Genomic DNA, 21,842 nt, shown 5'->3' on the forward strand with positions numbered 1-21,842 from the left:
AGTCTAAATAAATGGGACATCCTCATCTGAACAAGACCAAGTAAAACATTCATTCCTAGCTTTACTGATAGAATTGCTGAAATTACTGAAATTATGAAAAAAATAATAATTTGTTTGGAAGAGTGTACACATTAGTGCTGCAGAGGTACAATTTCTAAGCAATGGGAAAAGAGAGCGATATTCAAAACCAGCTGAGGTCCATGTGCACATTCCTTGACCTTAGTGGATTTTGAGCTAAATCTGAGTTTAGCTGCATAGATCTAGATGCCTCTGACTTAGAGTGTTATCAGTGTAGTTTGGCTTACTCCTAAGTGGGTCTTTTTGCTTTGTTTTGCATTTTACACTTGTTTAGGATCTGCAAAATACAGCTGAGACGCGAACTAACTTTTTTCTTGCTGTAATTTTTACCCCCACCCAAGAAATAAAGGGAACTTAAGCACAGTTAAGCATTTAGAAAGACTAAATTTAGCAAGGCAGCTAGAGCAGTTGCTTATAAGATAGTGCTTTTTTTTCTTACATTTTTTTAAGCAGACCAGTTTCAGTTTTTCATTTAACTGTTTGTCACCCCCGACAACCTTCTCCATGTGTCACAGTTTGTTTTTGGATCTCCCCTTTTTTCCTTGTGCGGTTTTGATCCTTTCTTTTCAAGTTTCAACTGACAGACACTTCAAAGGCCACCACAAGGAAAACTGTTGAAGTAATTACTGGCTGCTGTGTTTTGCCTCCACCCAAATTAAATAGTGAGACTGTTACGCTAATTGCCCTGAATTGTGACACAACATTTTCCAATAAGCCAGACACAACTGAATTTGCCTGTTGGCATTTAAACTCTGATTGTACAGTGAATATTTCCAAGAAGCCACTGAGTGAATACTAGGGCTCGTTGAAGGAATTCGTCCTGATACAATTGGAGGAATCTTCCAGGCTTTACCTCTATGTTTGGTGGGGTAGGCTCCTGCAGCTTTGAGAAGGAGGAATGTTTTCTGTTCTACATAAGAGGAAGTCTGATGGCTTTTGGCTGCCTTAAACTTGCAATAAGGGTGGAAAATGATGGTCTTCTGGAACATTTGGGATTGTACTGCAGAGAGGACTTCGAGTTTGTTTATTCCCTACTGAAACTATGCAGAGTGTCTGACTCTGAGTCACATAAATAAGAGAAAAGAGCTCTAAATGCCACCAGTATTACTCAGATGTCTGTGACTTTTATTAGATATTGTTCACTGTTTGTCACTGCTTATTGGATAGTGGCTATAAAGAGAGGCTTATATAGGCCATCACCCCTTCTACGTACTTCCCCTCATTTGTGTGCAGTAGCATGTTGTTGTTTTCTGAATTAAAACACGAAAAACACCAGGTGTGAGGACAAACACTTGCACTTTAATGAAGCTACAACGCTAATTGTTAAAGCCCACATTGCTTTAATCTGCCTCTTACTAGGATGTGAGCAGAGCTCTTTTGCAAACGGTGACAGCTTCTAATAAGTTTTTTTTCACTGCATTCGAAGATGCATTTTATGTCTGTACATATGCAGAAAACATTATGTATGGGTCATGTTTCTGCAGAGCCTGGGTGACTGCTGATTTATGGCTTTCCAGGTAGAGATTCCTTTTTGAAGTGTCACCACGTTTAAAGTTGCCAGAAAGAAAAGCAATTAATGAATTATTGTACAAAGTAACAAGAAACTTTGAGGTGAAAATGTTACAAATGTGAGATTGTCAACACATGGTTTACAATTATATTTTCGGTTTTGGGTGGCAAACAGTGCATCTGTGTTTTGGTAGTCATATGCAGAACTCTTTATCTTTTGTAGCTGACCTGTATTCCCTGATTATACCATACATAAATAAAAACAACGCCCAAGCAGTTCTCCCCCCGCCCCACCCACCCCCCCCCCGCCCCCCCCGGCTGTATTATTTGGGAAAATGTCTCTACAGAAGTAGCAATAACTCCTTCAGACAGTATAAGGGCAGTCTTATAACAAATCTTGAGTCAGCCAGGGTTTCTACTAGAGATAGGGCTTATCACAGCAGATGCAGTTTGGACTGCTGCCTCCGGGGTTCTGGTTTGGCTATATCTGTGCCCCTGAAAGTGCAGTGGAAATTATTAATTATGTATTTTAGTAATTTCTTTTAAAATGGGAGAAATAAAACAGGAGGATATATGAACAAGAAATCGAAGCAGGCATAGTGCCTAAGCTCAAGCCTAGCTGGTGTTTTGATCACAGTGTATTTGATTTTTTAATTACATTAATGGGTGTGTCTCTTGGTTTTTTTAAATGCCTTACTTATCATGGAGGAGCATTTCTTTGGTAGGTCAAACCTCTGAAAACCTGACTTCTGAATGAGGATCTCATTGTGCTAGACACTATATAACAGAGAATGAAAAAGTCGTCTTTGCTTCAATCTGTCCAGGTTGTACCTGAATAAATGCTCGTGCATGTTGAGGCATAAAAAGTCAGGAATGCTGTAGCCTGGGTGAGGTCAGGTTTAGAATGGAAAATGCTATGTGAAGGGTAGAAAATGACTGTATAATTTTGTGTGCTATGTGTGTTCCTGGGCTGAAAACCACAGCTTGGATCTCTATCTGCTGTGTTCCTCTGCTGGTGGTACCAGGAATTCAGGGACAGGCATGCGAGTGTCTCATGCAGCACGTTGGTGGATATGCCTGGTCCCTTATCATTGCTCACCCTTGGCCTTGTAAACCAGGTCTGTCTGCTATAGATCCATCTGTGCACCTGGCTGCACTGCCCACTGTGGGCTCTGGGTCTGGCAGGGTCATTTTTAGCTCAAACTTGGTCTCTAAAAACAAAAAGGTTGTGAAGGAGCTGGATCATTGTCACTGTTGAGATGACAACGCAGCCTGAAAAATGAGGTTTTTTGATCACATCTGAAGGTGTGATAAACCACAATGTTTATAACAAGGGGGCCTTGCAGGAGTGTGGGGCTGGGGAAGATCAGTGTTCAAACTGGCTTCACTGCTAGAGGTAGAATGTGGTGCTTTTAACTCTGCACCCTGAGCAGCTGTTGGGAAGAAAAGGCTAACTCACTCTTGCTGAGGGGCTGTGTGAGCCAGCTCCTGCCTATGTTCAGCACACAATGATGATACTGGTGCCATTTTTTAAAATCTTGGTTTTTAAATGTAAGGGCATTTCATTAATCTGTGTGTTGATTGCGGCTCATTTTTATTCAGTCATAAATTTATTGTGTTTGGTTTTTTACATCTGATGCCCTTGAAGACTCCCTGTGTGTTTTTCCTTCTTTCCTGACTCCCACAGTTCCCTTTCATTCCTACGGGCCTATTGCATGAAGTGGAGGATAGCAGACACTGAGTTCCTTCCAGTAATTTTGAGAGACTTTTCGTGTTGTTTTGCAAAGGGAGCTGCCCCCACCTTACTTTCGTTGTCATTACTCAGCTCTTTGCTGTGTTGGCAAATGGGACGTCCTTCTACCCCCTGCCTTCCCCAAGCTGGGAACCTGCGTACCAGAGTCCCTGGTGATTGTTTTTTCTCAAAGGTGCTTTTGCTTGTGACCTGTTTTTTGCTGAATACAACCTGTAATTGTATATTCATGTGAAATTCCACCATGCCATTGCAGGCTCCCTGCGTGGGAGCGTATGCAAATGACGGGACGGGAAATGAGCCACTAGTACGGTTGGGGTTTTTTTGAGGTTTTTTCTTTCACGTTTTAGTATTTGTCTGTACTCACTAATTGACTGAATGTCGGTGAGTTCGAAGTAAACATGCTCAATAATGAAAGTTTCTGATTTACTAAAGGACTTGGTGCTTTGTAAGCAGCTGAAAATGGTAAGTAGCATAAAGGCTGGGAACTGGAGAAATGTATCAAGTGCTCTGTTCCTTGTTTGCCATTTTGCATTTCTCTTGGTAATACATTTGTTAGTAGTGCTACATAAATGGCAGATTCCATTCCAGATTGGACCTGGACCAAACTATGCCCGACTTTCCCTTTTCTCTGCCACTGATAGGACATGTGGTATTTCCCTTATATTCACATATTTCTTACTATTTTGGGTCATCTGCACAGCCCTGCAGATATTCCTAACAATAAGGACAGCACATGGAGCCAGAGCAGCTGTACTTCTGCCTGCTTGATGGATGCTGGTAAAACTGTCTTGCGAGCTCCAGTAAAAAACAGTGGACATGAGTATATTTCTTCAGTGAACAGAAGTAAAACTTGAGTATCTGTACACTAGATCACTTTCCACCCTGCTTCGGCTTCGTTCAGGCTGATCTCAAGAACAGTGGTCATCCTTCTCTTATCAAATTAGTCCTAGTTTTTAGGACTCATTTTGTAGGACTTTAGGTTTATGCTAAATTTTCCAAAGAAAATGATTCTGTCCTGTCACCCTGTTAAACTTTCTGACCCCAGCATGAGCAGCTCAATTCTTCTGCTTGCCTTCTTTTTAAATAGTTAGTATGACAGTATCTTCTGTTCAGTTCCTTAGTTCCACATCAAGGCTGATGTGGTGGATCAAGTGGGTTTTTTTAAACAGCTGTATAGATATTTATTTTCTTGATTTTAGTTTGTCATTTTGCCTTGCAAGTAATCACTAGAGAGGAAAGGCTCTGAAATGGTTTGTCTTTGTTTCAGCGCTTGAAGATAGGTACAGTATACCACAGGTGCAGTGTGATTGTTTGGGTTCAGCTGATAGCAAACAGTTCTTTCAAGATATGGCTGACAGAAAAATGCTCTTTAAATTATCTTCATACTTAAAGAACAACCTATTCAGATGGGTATTTTTACAAGGTGCAGTGAACAGACATCATAGCTCACTGCTGAAAGGGGATGGTTCTGATTTCTTCTCCCCTGCCCCAAGAGATCCTGCCACTTCATTTCTGCTGGCTATGGCATTTTTTTAATTTTTTTTTTTTTTGGACAATTTTTGGAGGTGGTGGCAAGGGAGGGGGAATAATGTGCCACTTTAATTAAATTTGCTTAAGAAAAAAGTCTGCCTGATCTGATGTAAGGGTGAAGCAGAACCTTTGAATCGTGTCCAGGAATGGGCTGCAGAGAAGGAAGAAGTTAAAGGAAGGGCAGAAAAAGGAATGAAACTTTGCTCTTCATAACAGCTGTGAGCCGTTATGTCCCTCAGTTGCTCTTGGAATTGGTTTAGGCTGATGTGGAATGAACTTGATGGCAAATTACGACTGTAGTCAGAAAGGAGAAGGGATGTTTTACCTACAGTCCCTCTGTATCTGTGAGGAAGGGTGCAGGCAAGGGAGTAAGAGTAGGATGTATATGTTAGAGAAGCACAGGTATGTGCAGGCTTCCCCTTAAACAAGCCTTAGTGTGGCTCCAAATGTGGTGCTTGCAAAATGAGCTGGCCAGCTTTCCTGATTTTACTTACAATGCTTATGTCTGTCTTTTACCTTACAAACTGGGCAAAACCCAAAATGATAAAAATTTTGGCTGGTTTAGTTCCCTTGTTGATTCATCAACTAGTTATACAACTGTTTATGCCACATAAAAACAGTAGTAGGAATGAGCAAGAGACTGAAAAGCAAGACTCTGCTTTATGGTAGCAAAGCTTTGCTTTGATTTGGCAAAAGTGACTGCAAACTGCAATCTTGGCTTGGGTCTAAAGCTATTTCTCTTAGCAGCAGCATCTGCTTAAGGAGCTACTCCTCCTGTGCTTGACCCCTCCTTGGTGCTGTGGGTGAATGTGTTGGGTGAACTGCATGGAAGAGCTGACTTCAAATTGACAGTCTTTATTTGGGTTTTTTGTGTGTCCGTACCAGTTCCCTGTTCTTATTTCCCCACATGATCTCAACAACAACAGTATGATCCCAGCTAAGTCTGTCACTTCCTGATGTTTATTTTGCAGGGTGCAGCTGTTATGTTCCAGCTTATCAGAGGATGATGGAGCTGCTTGTTATCTGCCTGCTCCTTTCGTGTTACTGGTACAACTCAACTGTCTGTGTGGTTGCTTGAATTGGGGAACTGATCCAGGTTAAAAATAACTTGTCTGTAACTATAACCTACAGTGTAATACCACTCTTGCTCTGCAGAGCAAGTGGTTCCTGATAATGTCCCTGTAGATCACGCCACCTGAAGATGAGTAAATCATGCAAAGTACAGACTTTTTCTTAGGATGTGGTTTAAGTGTCATTGAATTTGGTATTACTGTGGGTTGCTGGAGAAAAAGGTAGTTGAGCTTTCTTTTCCCCTCTGTTGCTTCATTCCCTTTGCCCCACTAGCATCCTAGTGACTACTGCTAGAAGGTGAGCTGCTTCAAGTCAAGGATCTGACAAAAGAAAACTCTGGATTTTTTTTTCCCCTTTTTATGTGAATGAAGGGGAGAGGAGGAAGTAATTTTTTAAGGTTAGGTGGCTGACTGTGTTGCTGCATGTTAGTAGATCTGATGTAAGGAAAGTGTTAGGAGCCCACACGCTGCTAGAAGGATATATGCAGAATTGTGCCTCTTGTGGGCTGTGGAGTTGCACTGGATTAGGTATACCGTGAAACTGTACCACTGGTGTAATTTGGTTTATTTACTGGCCTCTGTCATCTTTGAATAAGGGTAGATAAACAGCATGCAGAAAACCCCCTCTTTTTAGAAACTCCAGCTATACTTACCAACACTTAATTTTTTTAAGGAAAATGCTTTCATCAAATTCTAATGTGAAAAAATAGAAGACATTCTCCCTGTCTCCAGCAGCTTCCCAGAAAAGGAATTCTATTACAAGATTAATTGCCTCAGTATTTCTTCTAAAACAGTACTGTATTTCTTAGCTCTCATCAAAGTTTTTGGTGACTAAAAATTAACTTAAGAAATCTCCTACCAGGTCAGCCAAATGTTATATCTAATTTCATAGCCTATCTCCAGTTGTAACAGTAGCAAATGCCATTCAGGGTTGTGATGAGATGATGCTTTTCATTCTCTTCGTGCTTCCTCAGCATTTACATTCATCGTACTACAGGTGTTAGAGGCTAAATCTACACTTAGTCCATTTAATATTCCATATAAAGGCCATGAAATTCTTTCATCTCTTCTTGAACCTGCTGATACTGCCTGCTTTCACAACCTGTTGTGACAGCAAGCTCAAGTAGTTCACTGCCTGCTGAATGAAGAGGTATAGTCTTCATATCTGCCTTAAACCAATCCCTTACTGTTTTCATCCAGCAATCCCTAGTTCTCATACTGCAGGATTTGATTAAAAGCAGTTCTGCCTTCAGCTTGTCCCCTGCATTCCCTCCTGGGGCCTTTGTCCCTCCAAACTGAGAAGACCTTGCCTTGTGAGGCAGCTGCTCAATCCCACTGAGCATTTCCTTTGCCTTTCTCTGCATTTTCCCTGACACTACTGTGTCCTCCTTAAGGTGTGAAGATCAGAACTGCACACAGTGCCCTGTGTATGGGTGCTTCAAGTTCTTGGGTGGTGGCAAAACGATGCCTCTGACTAGTTCACAGTACCACTTCTGACAGCACCCAGTGTTTACTGACTGCTGTAGCATATTGAATCGGTGCTTTAAGGGAGATCGGCCGACAAGAACTTTGCTTGTCTTTCCTGAGTTGTTGACTTAAAAGTGAACTATATTATGTTATTATGTTGTCCTTATTTACTACTTGCCCAAACTCATCCTTACAAAGATGTTATGGAGTCACCAGCTTAAAGTGTGTTTCATAGCTCTAATTTTTTGTAGTGTCACTTTGGAGGAAGATGTAATAGAATAATAGTAGTATTGAAATAGGAAATAATCTATTACTTAGCAATATAAACACATGAAGAATTTTAGATTTCTTGGCTGTTACTCTTCAGCCTAGTTAGCGAAGTCTGAAGGAAGCTGTTTGGTCAAAGTTAAAGAATAGTGCCGAGTAAGCTATAACCATGGGAACCAATGCTTCTATGTCTTCCTCAAATATGTTGAGAAAACATTCCATTCCAACCAGTTACAGTGAGCTGAATCCTGAGGCATTTTACTCAGTATAACAGATTATTAAAATGAGAAAACAAATGCACGGCAAAATAAATTGATACGTTTTCTGAAATGCCTTTCCAGCAAAGCTCTGAATAAATGGCTTGACTGTTTTGATAGGATTTTTTTGAAAACGAATTCATGTACCTTCATCCCTCTGTGTGGTTTGGTGGACTCTGTTAATGCTTGAGGGCAAGTCTATGCAAGTCTCCTGCATGTGTTTTGGGCAAAGTAGCCTATGGCATAGTAAAGGCAGAGCTTTCAGAAGGAACAGAATCTGGTGGCAGGTAACATAGGTTCATGTTGCTGCAGCTGGTGGAGCTGGAAGTCAGAGGCCCTAGGACCTGAACACAAGGCAAACTGTCCAGGTATACTTTACTTCCTGCTGTGCCTTGTGGTTTGTGTGTTTTCACGTCTGTCTGAAAACTCAGCTTGGAAAGCGTCATGAGGCAATATGATGCTTGGAAATACTATCTACTCAATTAGAATAAAATAATCTTGTGAGTGTAGACTCTTGTTAGATATAATACTGCAATTGTGGCTTATTTGTATCCATAATATAACTGCTGTTTAGTCCTAGATAACATTTATAACAAATCCATTTACTTGTTAGGATTTTTTTGGGGGGTGGGGTGGGGGTGTGGGGGTTAATAGTACTGTTTTTACCAGTTCCCTCACTGCCCAGGAACAAGCTTTCTAATATAGATCAACAGGATGAACAATCCCTACAAACTTGATGTACACTTGAGAAACAGATCAGAACTAGCTTGGAAGGGTTTTTTGTTGGTTTTTTTTGTCTTGTTCATGTGGTTACCTCCCTATAGGTGGTGGTGAGCCCTGTCCTGAACAGTTGTGGTGGTGGTGCTCACCAGTATGATTGCCAAAACCAGGCTGCCACAATGATGTTCTGTTATCCTGGAAAAGAAATCCACAGGATGTTGTCCTTAATACTAAGCAGATTAACTGTGTGTAAATGTTGCAATTGAAATTAACTGGCATACTGACTACTGCATCACCCAGTTAATGTAGGAAATCCTCTTGGCTTAATTGTACGCTTACATGCTGTTTCTTGGTAGGTGCTTACGTCATAATTTAGAATGGATAAGCAAAATTGGATTTTTGTATTGGGGGACAGCTAACCCTTTTCGAGTTTTGGCTAGCCTGCTGGTGTTAGAGGCTTGATGCTTTGAATACTTTCAGAGAGGAGGTGCGGGCAGTTTTCCTTTAAGCCTTTGTCTAAATCAGGAGTTGAAGACAAGCTTTCTATCTCTTGTGGTAACAGTGACTGAATTTATAGTACAGGGCAGACTTTGGCACTTTGCACCAAGCCAGGCATGATGAAAGGTCCTTGGGCTTCATGTGCTGTGGGCTCTGACAAGCGTTGCAACTTTGAGTCTGAAAGCCTTGGTGTTTCAGACTTGGCTTGATAAATAAATAGAAAGACCCCAACGAAAATTTCTGGTGATGCTTTTATGTACTTTGTGTGTTCTTTTTTCTGTTTTATATGTAACCTGCTGACATACAGTCACTGGAGAACAGTGCTTCTCTTGTTTATCCATTGCAATAGCTGAACTTCAGCCAGGTTATGGCTTCCTTTTTTCCACTTGTTCTGACATTCTTCTCACTATAGAGAAATAATTTTTAGCAAGATAGATATTGTTAAAAGATCTAGACAAGATCACATGCTAGATTGTTTGTAGATTCAATCTATGCAATCTGTAAGTGTTCTTATTTAATTAGAGTTTTATTTTTTACCTGCATGCCTGACACTGTAGAGAGTATGTCAGGTTAAGATCAGCTTTTTATGTGTTAGGGTTTTATGTGCTTTAGCTTCTTATGTGTTTAGGGTTGTGACAAAATTACTGTTAATTGAACAAACTGCGGAGCGTGGTTTCAGCCCGAAGCAACTGCGAAATAATGTAATTTGGGCTGTGGCTGGCAGCTTGTTGCTTCCAAAAAGGGAAGGTGTAATTTCTCCTCACAGTTTGCCTGTTCTGTTCCCCACCACTGCTTCCCTGCTCCCAGAGATGTGGTTCCACCATCTTTCTTGGGTTTGCACTGGTGCTGAACCCTTGCAGAGCTTGCTTCTGTTTATTAACCTGATGGAAAACTCCTCTCTTTCCTACCGGGGCTAATTTCTGCGAGTTTAGTGAGGCTGACCTACAAACAGGTCTGTCCAGTGCCAGAGCTGGTGGGAGGTGGGAGGGAAATAGTACTCTTTGGAGTACTGTTTGGAAACGCCTCAAGCCTCCTGAGACCACTGCGTAGCCTCCTCGCCCAATGCCTAGTACCTCATGTTTGCAGTGAACTAAAAGTGTTTGCAGAGATGATTATTGTGGACCAGATGAAGTGACTTAAACTGCAAACTCATTTCTACATCTGATTTTGTAGTTCATGTTAATTAGAGCAGGAAACATGAGAAACTTTAAGTTGAAAGTTTTGTTGCTGAAAAAATAAGCCTCTGTGTGTGCTCTTACTTATGTTTAAGAACAGTCTATTTACTTCGCTCCAATATTTTCATATAGGTTATTGGTGAACTTCTGAATGTGACTGATACAGTTGAAGTTGTTTAAGTGTTGTCTGATTCCCTAACTGTTTTTAGTATTTTTGCATGCTGGGATTTGCTGCGTTACAAGTAAAGCTGATGGAACCCTGTGTGTATGTGTGCATGCACATACCCTGGCCTAACACAGTTGAGGGCCAGTGGCTTAGTCTAAACTGTCGATGGAGGTAAATTTAGCCTATGCTGACTGTCTGTCCTAAAGCAATTACTTTTATTCAGTTCCACAAATCCAGAAGGCAGGAACAGTTTAAGCCACCACAACTGTTTGCAAAGTGAGTTTGTTTCAACACTGATTTAGATTAAACCACTCAAATGCACTATTGCCACTTCATACAGATTCCTTAGACGTGATGAAACATAGCTAGGTCTGGTGCTGTTTTACTACAAGAAGAGAAAATCTGGCACTTTGTTAGCGCTGTGGGAAGTCACCCTGTATTTAGCTGCTCACCCTTTTTTGCCCCTCTCTTGAGTATAGCCTGGCTGGCCTCCCTGGGGCTGTTCTGGCAGGAGGCGGCTGCTGAAGGCTGAGATGAGTTAACTGCATATATAAGGAAAGACCGTAAAAAAACTTTCTCCCATGTACCCCTTGTGTTGGCTGGCACTTCATTTATTTCAGTTAGAGTGAAGAAGTCTTTGTGGGTGGAGAGTGATCTTGTAGGTAGCTAGAACCAATCCCACAGATGACTTGGATACCAAGAAAGAGACAATGTACTGGAGTTTTATTTTGGGACTACTTGACCTGGTTTCAGGCAAAATTTATCCTGTTTTTAGCATTTTGGATTTGAGAAGTTTCAGAATGGGAGCAAGAAAGATAAAATGAATTTGGGAGAAATTGCCTGAGAAGAAATACTCTCTCTCTCTCTCTCTTTTTCCTGGGCTAAACACCAGTCTGCAGAAAGCTTGCAATGTGATCCTCAGAACAAAATTAGCTCTTCTCTCTCAAACTGTTAGGGATTCCTCCAGTTTCTTTGACAAATTAGGGTATTGGTCCATGAACAAGCTATTGAACCATGGGTGAAATTGTGACTGTGCATTGTGCTGTGCACAGTCAGCACCTGTTAGTATCTTCGTCGTGCTAGGGACTGTAGTCTCAACCTGTGGTGAACAGGAGGTAGCTTGTTGAAAGAGGGGCAGGGTCCCCTATGCTTACCACAGGGGAAAACCATGAACATGGGCATTGACCACAAAGTTGTGAGGATACTATAAGTGTACACCATAGCTTATGTCATAGTAGCTTTTTCGTCTATCCGTAGCTTTAGTTTAATTGAACACATTATGTGAGCTTAACCAAAAAAAAAATGTTTAATGCTGCCTCTTTCTGCCAGCCGGGTAAGGAGAATGACTTATGACACGTTTGAACCTTACTTACTGTTAACAGTGATGGTTGGTTTTTTGTTTTGTTTTGTTTTTTTTTTCTTACTTTGCGGGAGAATGCAAAGTCTTGGTGGCAGAGCTCAGTGGGTTCGTTCCAGTGGTTTAAGTCAGCATGTTCTTGTTATAGAAAATGGAAAGCCAGTGGGATAAATTTTAAATCCTGCAGATGTTTAATGACAGGTTTCAGCAAACTTACGAACTCCTCAACTATTTAGCACAATACCAGAGCCAGACACCATAGACAGTATATTTCAAAGAAATATTTAGAAGTTGCCAATGGAAGCTAAACTTTGAAAAACATGAAGTCATTCTTGAAAGGGTTCAGATTTGTTAAATAAAATGTGAACCTATTTCTTGAAGCTAATGTTAGTCTATCTTGGTGGGGAAAACACTGTATAGGTGTTAGCTTGCATGAAAGAGGGAAGCTTTTGCATGCAGGCAGGGGAAGGTACTGTTGCTGGTTTAGTATGTCATTCTGCTCAATGCATATTTCATCTTTGAGTCTTAAATAACACCTTTTGGATTTTTCTCTTTCAGAATCGTAATGAAATAAAAAATGGAGCGATCCTTCGATTAACAACATCTCCAGTGAGTTACTGTTCTGTTCTTCTCTCCATGCAAAATGAAAATTTGATTAGTAAATCATTGTGAACGGACACATGTATTTTTAAGTTTTAGCCACACTGTATTCCACAATCCTCCTGCCAAGGAGGGTGATGGAGTGGTCACTAGATGACTGCATGTGGTCTTTTTTTGAGTTATGGGGACAGGGCTGGTACCTCTGAGTGACATTTAGTGATAGTATTGGCACAACTGGGTGTTTTTTGCATCTCACTTCTCTCCAACTGGGAACAGCTTTCATGTCTAAAATGCCTCTGCTTCCCTACCGGCATTGCAGCCTCACTCAAGTTGCTCTTTTTCTGCCCCAGAGCTCAGAGCCAAGAGAAGAGGCTGGGAGTTGAATCACAGAGAGCTCTGCTGGGCAGCTCAGGTCAGAGCTTTTCTGCTCTCTGAGTTTCTGTTGAGTGAGCAGCAACTGTAAAGCTGAGATTTTACTGTCTTCATTTTATTTTTTTTCAACACCACCTCCTTGCCAGCTACTCCAAAAGCACAGCAGAGTTGCTGGTTGCCTTGTAATGGCCTGTTTTCCTGCTGAGTTGAGCAGTACTGTTGCCACATGCTGAAAGCCACTATTAGCCCCTGAAGATGTATGTCTAAGGCAGCAGCAATCCCATTTCCTTGCTGACAAATGTAGTGTGCCATTAAAATGGTTTACCTCTTTATGGTGGTGTTCTAACTTCTGCAGATTCAAAGCATTCTTATGGCCAAACTCTGCCACCCTGTACTGCAACTCATTTGAACAGGCAAGATGGAGCTGTGGTGGTTTAACTTTTGGCTTCTGTTGAACCTGTTAAAAGTGGGGTCAGTTACCGCCATAAACTGGGAAAACTTCTAGATAGCAGCCACATAGATATTATTATAAGTACGTTTTTGGATGGATCACTTTTCAGCTAGTAGGGCCTAGGCTCACAGTAAACAGAGAAGTGTATGTTTTTACTAACTTCCCAGGTTCTCCAGGTATCCCGTGTGTTTCACTCCTCCCCAGCCTGCTTAACTTGATGATGGCTTATATCAGGCTTAGGAGGTGACTGAATTTGTATGCAGGTCTGTATATAGGCAGAAATTGCATAAGCCAATACGGAAACATATACATGCCTTGAGTTTTTTTAATAAGTGACTGCAATATTAATCTACAGGAGCGTAGCTTCTTCATAGAAAGCACTTCCAAGCAGCAGCCAGCTGGGCAAACACAAGAGATTTCCATTATTCCTCGTCTTTTCCAGTGATCGCTATATACAGAGCTTTACAGTCATAAAAATAAACAACAGTTTAAGACCATGGCTCTGTTAGAGTTAATGTGATGCCAGAGTCTCTTGCCATAAGTCACCAGAACAGCCTTGTACATGGTGAAAGCACTTGCTGGTGGAGTACACCCTATTTGATGGAATTTCCTCAGAAACAGAGCCTCAGCACCAGCTCCTCCTAACCTTTGGGACTTCTTAAGAACAAATGTCCACTCCAATTGAAAATTACTATCTACTGCTGAGACTTGGGATCTCATGAAATCAAAACAATGTCTGTGGTTCATCAAGAACCAATGTGGTCCAAATGTACTGCATCATTCTTTTGTGTAACCATGGCATGGAGTGACAGCATGAGATGACTCATGGAATCCTTCACTGTCTCAAAACCCACAACCAATTGCACCATGCAAAACTAAGGAGAAGCTGTGCTGTGACTGATCTTTGGAAATGTCTGATCACTTGTGCAATTGGAAACATGACCTACAAACACAAGACAAAATTTGGATTTGTAACACTTTCTGCTAATACTTATGGACAGGAAGGTGGAGCTCTGCATCGAACTCTATTCTGCTTGTTCTGTTTCTTTGATGATTTGATTTAGGGACTGTCAACCAAGATAGCAGTCCTTGGGATACTGAGGTGTTTTCTGTTACCTACCAAGTTATGGACCACTCTGGCCCTCGCCCACAGTTTTGACTTGACATTTGACTACCTTTTACAAGATAGAAGGCCAGTTTACTTTTTAGTCTTCAGTCATTATTTATCCCTGAACCGGTGCTTATTTTCAGATTTACTGATGTTTTTAAAAAGTTTTTATTAACTTTTTCCCAGAATCAGAGAGGTAGCTTGGAAGGTGGTTTCAAAGGACTGGATTGTTTTGTCAGATTAGAGAGTATTTGTATTCTTTAAATAGATGTAAAATGAAGTTCTGCAAGTTCCCACCCTACGATAAATAGTATCTTTCCTTTTAAGATGCTGTCAAAGTGGTCATCATAGAAGTACCTAAAATAAGATAGATTAAAGGCTTCTAAGCTGTGGTTTTTAGACTGGTGACCCACACAATGCTTGCCGTTTACCCTGAAAGCTAACAGGCCATCTGTTTCCATTTTTCCTCTGAAATCCTGTATGAGAGCAACAGTAGTTGGAAGACATAATGTGAAGAACAGGCTGCATGATATGCTCCTGCAAAATGTGAAAGATGCTTTCCTAGCTTTTAGACTTGGGTGGGAAATGTTTTTCTCATCCTGTGAAAATATTAAGATTCTGAACACTGAAACTATCTCCCCCTTGCGCCAGAAAAAAAAAATCATAGCAAAAATGCTTTTTGAAGAGGTGGAGGAATTAGAAAAGAAGAAGAAGAAGGAGAGAAAATAAGAGGAGCCACGTACAGATTATGCAGTGTCTGGGATGTGTCCATATAGTTCCAGAGAGGCGAGCTGACTACTTCCTAGCTATTGTGGACAAAAAATAAATAAATCTGTCCTGAACTTCACAGGTCTTTTGAGGAAACTTTTTTCTTTGAAGAGTTGAGAGGTATCATTTTGACCAGTTCTGATGGCTGCATGAATTTAAAATGCTTTTCTAGTTCTTAATTTTCATGCAAGTTATTACTATGACAGCCAGTAGTCTGGCTGTACCAATTCACAGTTGCATGCCATAAGTTACTGAAAATTGGGTGAGAAGGAAGAGATATGATCTTTTTGAGTTCCGTTGTCAGTAGCCTCAATTTGTGTGTTGCTCATACACCCAGAACAGGTACCATTAAAGACTGAAATGAGAAAAAAAAGTAGTTTCATCTAGAAGTAGTGAACCAGTGTTTTTGGGTTGGCTGGGTTGGCATTTTTAAGATTAGGATTTGAAATCTAACTCCCCAAATCCAAATGTTAAATGCTTTCTCTTTTCTAATCTTAAATTTAGATTGTTTTCTGTGCATTTCTGAAAAATCATTGTTAATATTGCAAGGGGAAAACTGCACTTACAGCGTGCTGCTAAAACCATTATAAATTTTTGCCTTCTTCGATTTACAATGTGTCTATTTTAAACTTCTTTGAGTTAAAACTTTGCAAACGCCAGTCCTTAGGCCTGGTGGGAATTTGAACTGCGTCTTTGTTTCCGAAGGTCTGTTTGCTAAGTTTGATTCTCTGAAAGGCTGTTTTTTCTAAACAATGCTATTTTTTTCCTCTATAAACCACTCACCACACAGACACCCTGTTTCCTAGGTAACTTGAGTACAGATTGAATTTCTCTCATATTATCTTTGTTCCTATATCATGTTTCTTATTTATTTTTAACCTCTCCTATCATCTTTCTTAACAATTCTTTGTGCTGTTGTGTGTTTTTTGCAGTTTTCTGTGACCTGTTTTCCCCCTTTGTCCATTTGCATTTCTGAAGGGACTCATCAAAAGTTGCTTATGCAGCATTTCTTTGTTTTTAAATGGGTGACAGTTGAAATGCTAGATTGCTATTGTCTTTTTTTGTGATAACTCATATTCCAGTGGATGGTTGGTAGGTGTATAAATACATGAGCTGTAATTGCTTCCGAGTGTGAGACTGTTCCGAAAGGATAGTTGTGTTCTGCAATGCAGCAAGCAGAGTCCAACCTTTTAGTGTGTGCAACTGCAGGATTCCTTTGATCTGATCCTGCAAGTCCTTGTTCAAATGACTAATGATTTTGACGTGATGCTAAAATATTGGGAAAACTAAACTGAAGGAACTGGCCTCTTTTTTTTTTTCCTTTTTTTTTTTTCTTTCTTCATTTAATGGTTTTCAGACAGAACTGATTATTTGAGTACATGCTGGTTATTTGAAAGTAACTTCTTGAGCATTTAGAAAACATGCCTTGCTGATGAGCTGTATTCCTTAAACACTGAGTCAATGGGTAGCCTTTTCTAATGTGGTATTTATGATGCCTGATCATTTGCTTTTGTCCACAATTTTTTCTTTGATCCTCTGGTTGGAGATTGGTTGGGTTCTCAAACCTGTAAGTTGTTTATAGGCAGCTGTATTAGCATTTCTAGCATGAGCAATCATGTAAATGTAGGTGTTCATTAATAGTCATCATTTTTTCTCTGAATGTTTTTACAGATGTGAGCAACCTGTTTTCTTATTTATATGTGATCTACACAGACAAGGAAGTGTAGGGGGTTTTTTAAACCTATTTCTACTTACAGCTGAATCCTCTACCTTTGAGTAAAAGTTTGGGGATCTGGTCTATAATCTTGGATCTACAATTGGTTTAATATGTGCTCAACTGTCTTAATGTTCTTGTGGTTCAGTAAATGCATAAATATTTGCAGGTCTAGCTTATTAATGTTATTATGTTTATCATGTAATGGTGAATTAATTATTATTGAACCTTATAGCAGGAGCACTGACCATGGAAGTCAATGAGCCACTTTTATATTTGTCTGCTCATGATGCAAGAGGAAGATTTGGGAAGTGGAAGTGTTTTTTGTCTTTTTATAGATAAAGGTTTAATATCTTTGGGTTTCCAGAGGCATATTTTGAATAGTAAGCAAAAAGGATTGGTTCAGATGCAGCAAGAAGAAAAATGGCTTCTCATTCTAAGTGGCTACTGATTGCATAAACTTATTTTAGGCATATTTGCATAAAACATACGGTTATCCATCTGTAATGCTTTTATTGCTGATTTAGTACACAACTCTAGATGTGACTGTTTCTCTGTTTATGCCTCCTTAGTTGTTTATAGAGATTGCGTAGGACTGCTCTGTGTTACGTTTGTACAGGGCTTTAGATGTGCAGATTGTGTTTGAGTATTAATGTAAAAATGTTAACAATTAATGTCTTTGCTAATTAAAATGGAATCTCATTGCTTACCTGGCATCAGATGCTAGTCAGCCTTGGTGGGTCTGTTAAGTCTGGTTTGTCCATGATGACGGTTGTGTAACGTATCCACTGCTCCATTGCTTTCTGATGTATATACAGTTGTAGGTGAAGTGGCAACAACAAGCCAGGGAAAGGCAGCAGTTTAAACCACCACAGTGCTTCAGCACTGAGTGATTTAAGTTAAACCACAGAAATGCACCTGTTTGGTTAGTACAAAACCATATTTGGTAGTTACTGATGTTCTGTATGTGCTTTTTCTAGCACAACATTGAATAATGTGACTAACTTACCTACAGGGAAGACCAAAACATTGTATTTTATTTTATTTGCGTTTTTTAAAGGATAAAAAAGAAAATTGATTGCATAATGGCAAAACAATAATTTAAATCACTCATCCAAATTTCTTCCATAGCACATCAATGTTTGATAGTGGTTGCATGTGGAATCTGCGTCCTCCCTCCTTGTCCTTGCTTGCTGTATTTTGTATTCTGTACAGAATCCCAGTGTACATCTGGGTAATAAGTTGCTTTCAAAGCTTGCACAAAGTATTCCGTGGCAAAGAAATGATAATTTGATCAGTAGAATCCCTCGTTAGGATGATCTTGGGATTCCTGACCTCCAAATGGCTATTTGAATCTCTAAGCAAGTCACATCTTAGATTTAGGTCATTAGTTTTCTTTTTAAGCTGACAATCTCATCAAGCTGCTCCTTTTAAGCACTGCTACTCCCTAAGGGCAACCTTTCTGGCTGTCCTTGGAGCAAGTCATTTAAGACTAGACATGCAGCTTATGTCTCCTGACAGCCTTTTCAAAATGCTGGGGCTTCAACAGCACACGTTTTACAAGCTTCCTGTCTTCCTTCCTTTCTAAACATGAGAGCAGTTAATGCTGTCTTTCATTTACTCAAACAGACGCCTTTCTGTTAATTCCTTCATAATGGTTCTCAGTTGGGCAGGTTTTATATATTTATTTATTCTTACCTGAACGATATTTCAGTAAGAGGAGAGACATGGCAGCTAGCTCTGCTATTGCTTTAATGAGCTGTGCTCTCTGTCCATCCACTGATGGATTGTAAATCATTAAAATAGCTCCCTGGTAAGCACTCGGAGCATATTTCATCTGGGTTTCATTTTTTAATGCAGTCATAAGTGAGCTGTACATTCCATAAGCACATATGAATGCTATGGCAACAAGAAATAGGAGGCTTGTGAGAACTGCATGGTATCCACTGAAGCACTATTTTCACCCATCAGGCACTTGTGATGACAACAGACAACGTTACTTTTGGCCATGTTTCCAGTGACAGTACCAGCACTCTTGCTGAGAAAAATATTTGGTTGCCCCTTTAATCAAGATCTACTCTGCCATTATCAGTTCTTTGCTCTTTGTATAGTAGGAACAAGGTTTATTGGATGCAGTGTCTTGCAGAACTTGTTTAATGTAAGAAAAGTACAGCTGTGTAAAAACTTTGCTGATGGGGCATTAGCATTGGCATAGTCAGATAAAGCCTGTGATGTTAGTAAGCTGTCTTTTATGTGCTTAAAACAGGGCTGAACCACTTTTCTGTTGGAGAGATGTTGCTTTATAGATTTTTGTGCTCTGTAGAGGGGACCAAGCTGTGTCTGATCTAAGATTTTATTTTGTAGTGTGGTGAATTTCAAAGCTCTTGCTGACTTCAGAGGAAAGAGGATTAACTTACCTCTGTTGGGAGATTGGTCCTGCTCATGCTGCCATTCTGCCGTGTGGGTGAGCTGTTAATGCTCATCCCTGTACTGGTGGTCTCAGTTTTGGTGAGAGGTGGGGTGAGCTCTTTCCATGCTTGGTATTGATTCATGTGTAATGGAAGTCTAACCAGAATGGCAGCAGCAGTTCACCAGCCCCAGGTGTTTATGGTAGGGGCAGGAATCTCTTCTCAAGAAGAAGGGTGAACTTGACCATTAATAATCTGTTGTTAATGTGTACAAAGATGAGGCATTGTTTATTTACACAGCTGTTCCAGGTGTGATGTGAAGGGATTTAGAGGAGGATGTTCTTCTGGCTCTACTTACATGTTCTTTCTTTCATGCTTGCTTGCTTTTTTGCTACACAGGCAGTTACAGTCCTCATCTGTTTTGGTCACACTGTTCTGGCCACTCAGTTACTAGCTGAGCAGCTTAGGAGAGCTGCTCGGTCACATTGAACCAGGTGTTTTGTTCATCTTTCCTCTTTGTTTCATTTTCACTGAGTCCAGGAGCTTTCAGAAGACCCATGGAAAGTGGGAAGAACTGTATCCATCAGTAGGCAAATAGTGGGAGTGGTAACTTTCCAGAACTACAGCAGGTGGAAGAAGGCATGGCGCAGATCTTAATTAGCTTAAGGTTAAATTTGAGTAACCGTTCCTAAAGTCGGGAATGCAGCTGCCATGGCAGTATTGAAAATTTTCTGAACTGTTTGTTTTCTGAGGTGAGCAGGAATTCAGACGTTATATGTATTCTGAGAAGGAGTAATGTTCTGAGGATGCCTTGCATCTTTGAGTCTTCCTGAGTTGTTATAGTGGGGAGTCTTGAGTAGAAACACCTCAATGAAGGTGACTGTTTTGTGGAGGTATGAGTTGGCTGTTGAACTTCTGGTTCAAGTAATAATAGTGGTTGTTCTGAATTTTTGTAGCTGATTATGCAAGAGTACTTTAGCAAAACCTCCTTCACCTGCTCTGATGAAGGGAAAGTGTTGGAGGAACTATTTTGTGGTTATCCTGGAAGCTGGAAGTCAGTGGGATCTATTCGTATTTCTTCCATAGGCATCAGCAAATGCTTTAGCCTACCAGCTGCTTAAGTTTGTAAGAATAATCTTTTGGTACCATTTGGACAGACATTGTCATTACAGAGAGACCATATAATCCATTGTTTCCTCATTACAACTCAATCCTGTTGATAGATTAGATAATTTAGGGTGGCAGAAAGACCTTTTGGATGACAGGATTCTGCCTTTTTTATAGATAATGTAACTGCTGTGGCTGCATTGCCCAATACTTAAGGCATAGAAAATCTCGGGAGTAAATATATTCTGTTTCTTTTCACTGCTGTCTTAACTGTAGATGTTAACCACAGTCATACTAAGTGGAAGATATTTCCTCCCTATGCATGCTCCTCATCACACATGTTCTGGCCAAAAGCTGATTTGAGACCATGCATTAATTTTTCTTTGTAAAAATGGGGAGTAACAAACCTTGCTGATCTTGGAGGATATTGGAACATTTGATTTATTAATGTTTTTGAAGCAAGTAAAGTAAAGTTATGTAGATAGGAAGCTGTACCTGTAACAACATGGTGGTGTATTTTTCTGCGTTCCCTGTTGAAATATTCACTTGCACTGAAAATGTCTGCTATCTCAGAATCTTCATCTGCAGAGGTGACCATCTCTGTGAAGAGTATATTCATTACTTGAATAGAAAAGGAATTGTCTGTCAGTATAGCCTTTTCTTCTATTTTTTTTTTCTCCAGCTGAGAAAGAATAAGCATAATCTCAGAGAAAATAACTCTAGCAGAATTTACCATTAATTTCATTTCCTAATGACATATAGCCTCTCATTCACCTTTCATTTGGTACAGGTAAGAAGTGAATTTTAGGAAATAGACTTCTGCAAGTATCTGTACGTAGTGAGGAAGATTATTTTTCTAGAGAAAAGTACTGGCTATCTAGTTATTAACTAAAGCTTTTGGGTATTGTGTTCAGGTAAGCGAATGCATCAAATTGAAAACGTGACATGTATTTTAAAGTACTCGTATGGCAAGAGAGACAATGCAATATGCATTGTTTAAATATCCCTTTAGCTTCTTACCACAAAATGGTTGGGGTTGGAAGGGGCCTCTGGAGACCATCTAGTCCAAGCCCTGCTAAGGCAGGTTCTCCCAGAGCAGGTTGCAGAGTCACGTCCAGGCGGGTTTTGGATGTCTCCAGAGAAGAAGACCCCACGGCCTCTCTGGGCAGCCTGTGCCAGGGCTCGGTCACCATCAAAGTAAAGAAGTTTTTCCTCATACTCAGATGAAAAGAGCCCAGCTGGATCCCCCTGGCACCCGCCCTTAGGACATTTGCAGACACCGATAAGACCCGCTCCCAGCCTTCCCTTCCCCGGGCTGAACAGCCCCAGCTCCCTCAGCCTTTCCTCACAGGGGAGATGCTCCAGCCCCTCATCTCTTCGTAGCCTCCGCTGGGCCCTCCCCAGCGGTTCCCCGTCTCTCTCAGGCTGGGGAGCCCAGCACTGGGCCCAGCACCCCAGACGTGCCTC

General features: G+C 40.5%; 1 protein-coding gene across 4 annotated transcripts in view; it reads left to right on the top strand.

Moving 5' to 3' along the window:
* ELMO1 (engulfment and cell motility 1) overlaps nucleotides 1-21,842 on the top strand; it is a 310,364-nt gene that overhangs the window by 62,944 nt on the left and 225,578 nt on the right. For all 4 annotated transcript variants that reach the window (XM_040591563.1, XM_040591561.1, XM_040591564.1 and 1 more), the window contains one exon: nucleotides 12,406-12,456. In XM_040591563.1, coding sequence (XP_040447497.1) covers nucleotides 12,406-12,456 — 51 coding nt within the window. The remainder of the gene's footprint in view (nucleotides 1-12,405; nucleotides 12,457-21,842) is intronic.

The sequence above is a fragment of the Falco naumanni genome, chromosome 4 (genome assembly GCF_017639655.2).
Source record: "Falco naumanni isolate bFalNau1 chromosome 4, bFalNau1.pat, whole genome shotgun sequence".
Lineage (NCBI taxonomy): Eukaryota > Metazoa > Chordata > Aves > Falconiformes > Falconidae > Falco > Falco naumanni.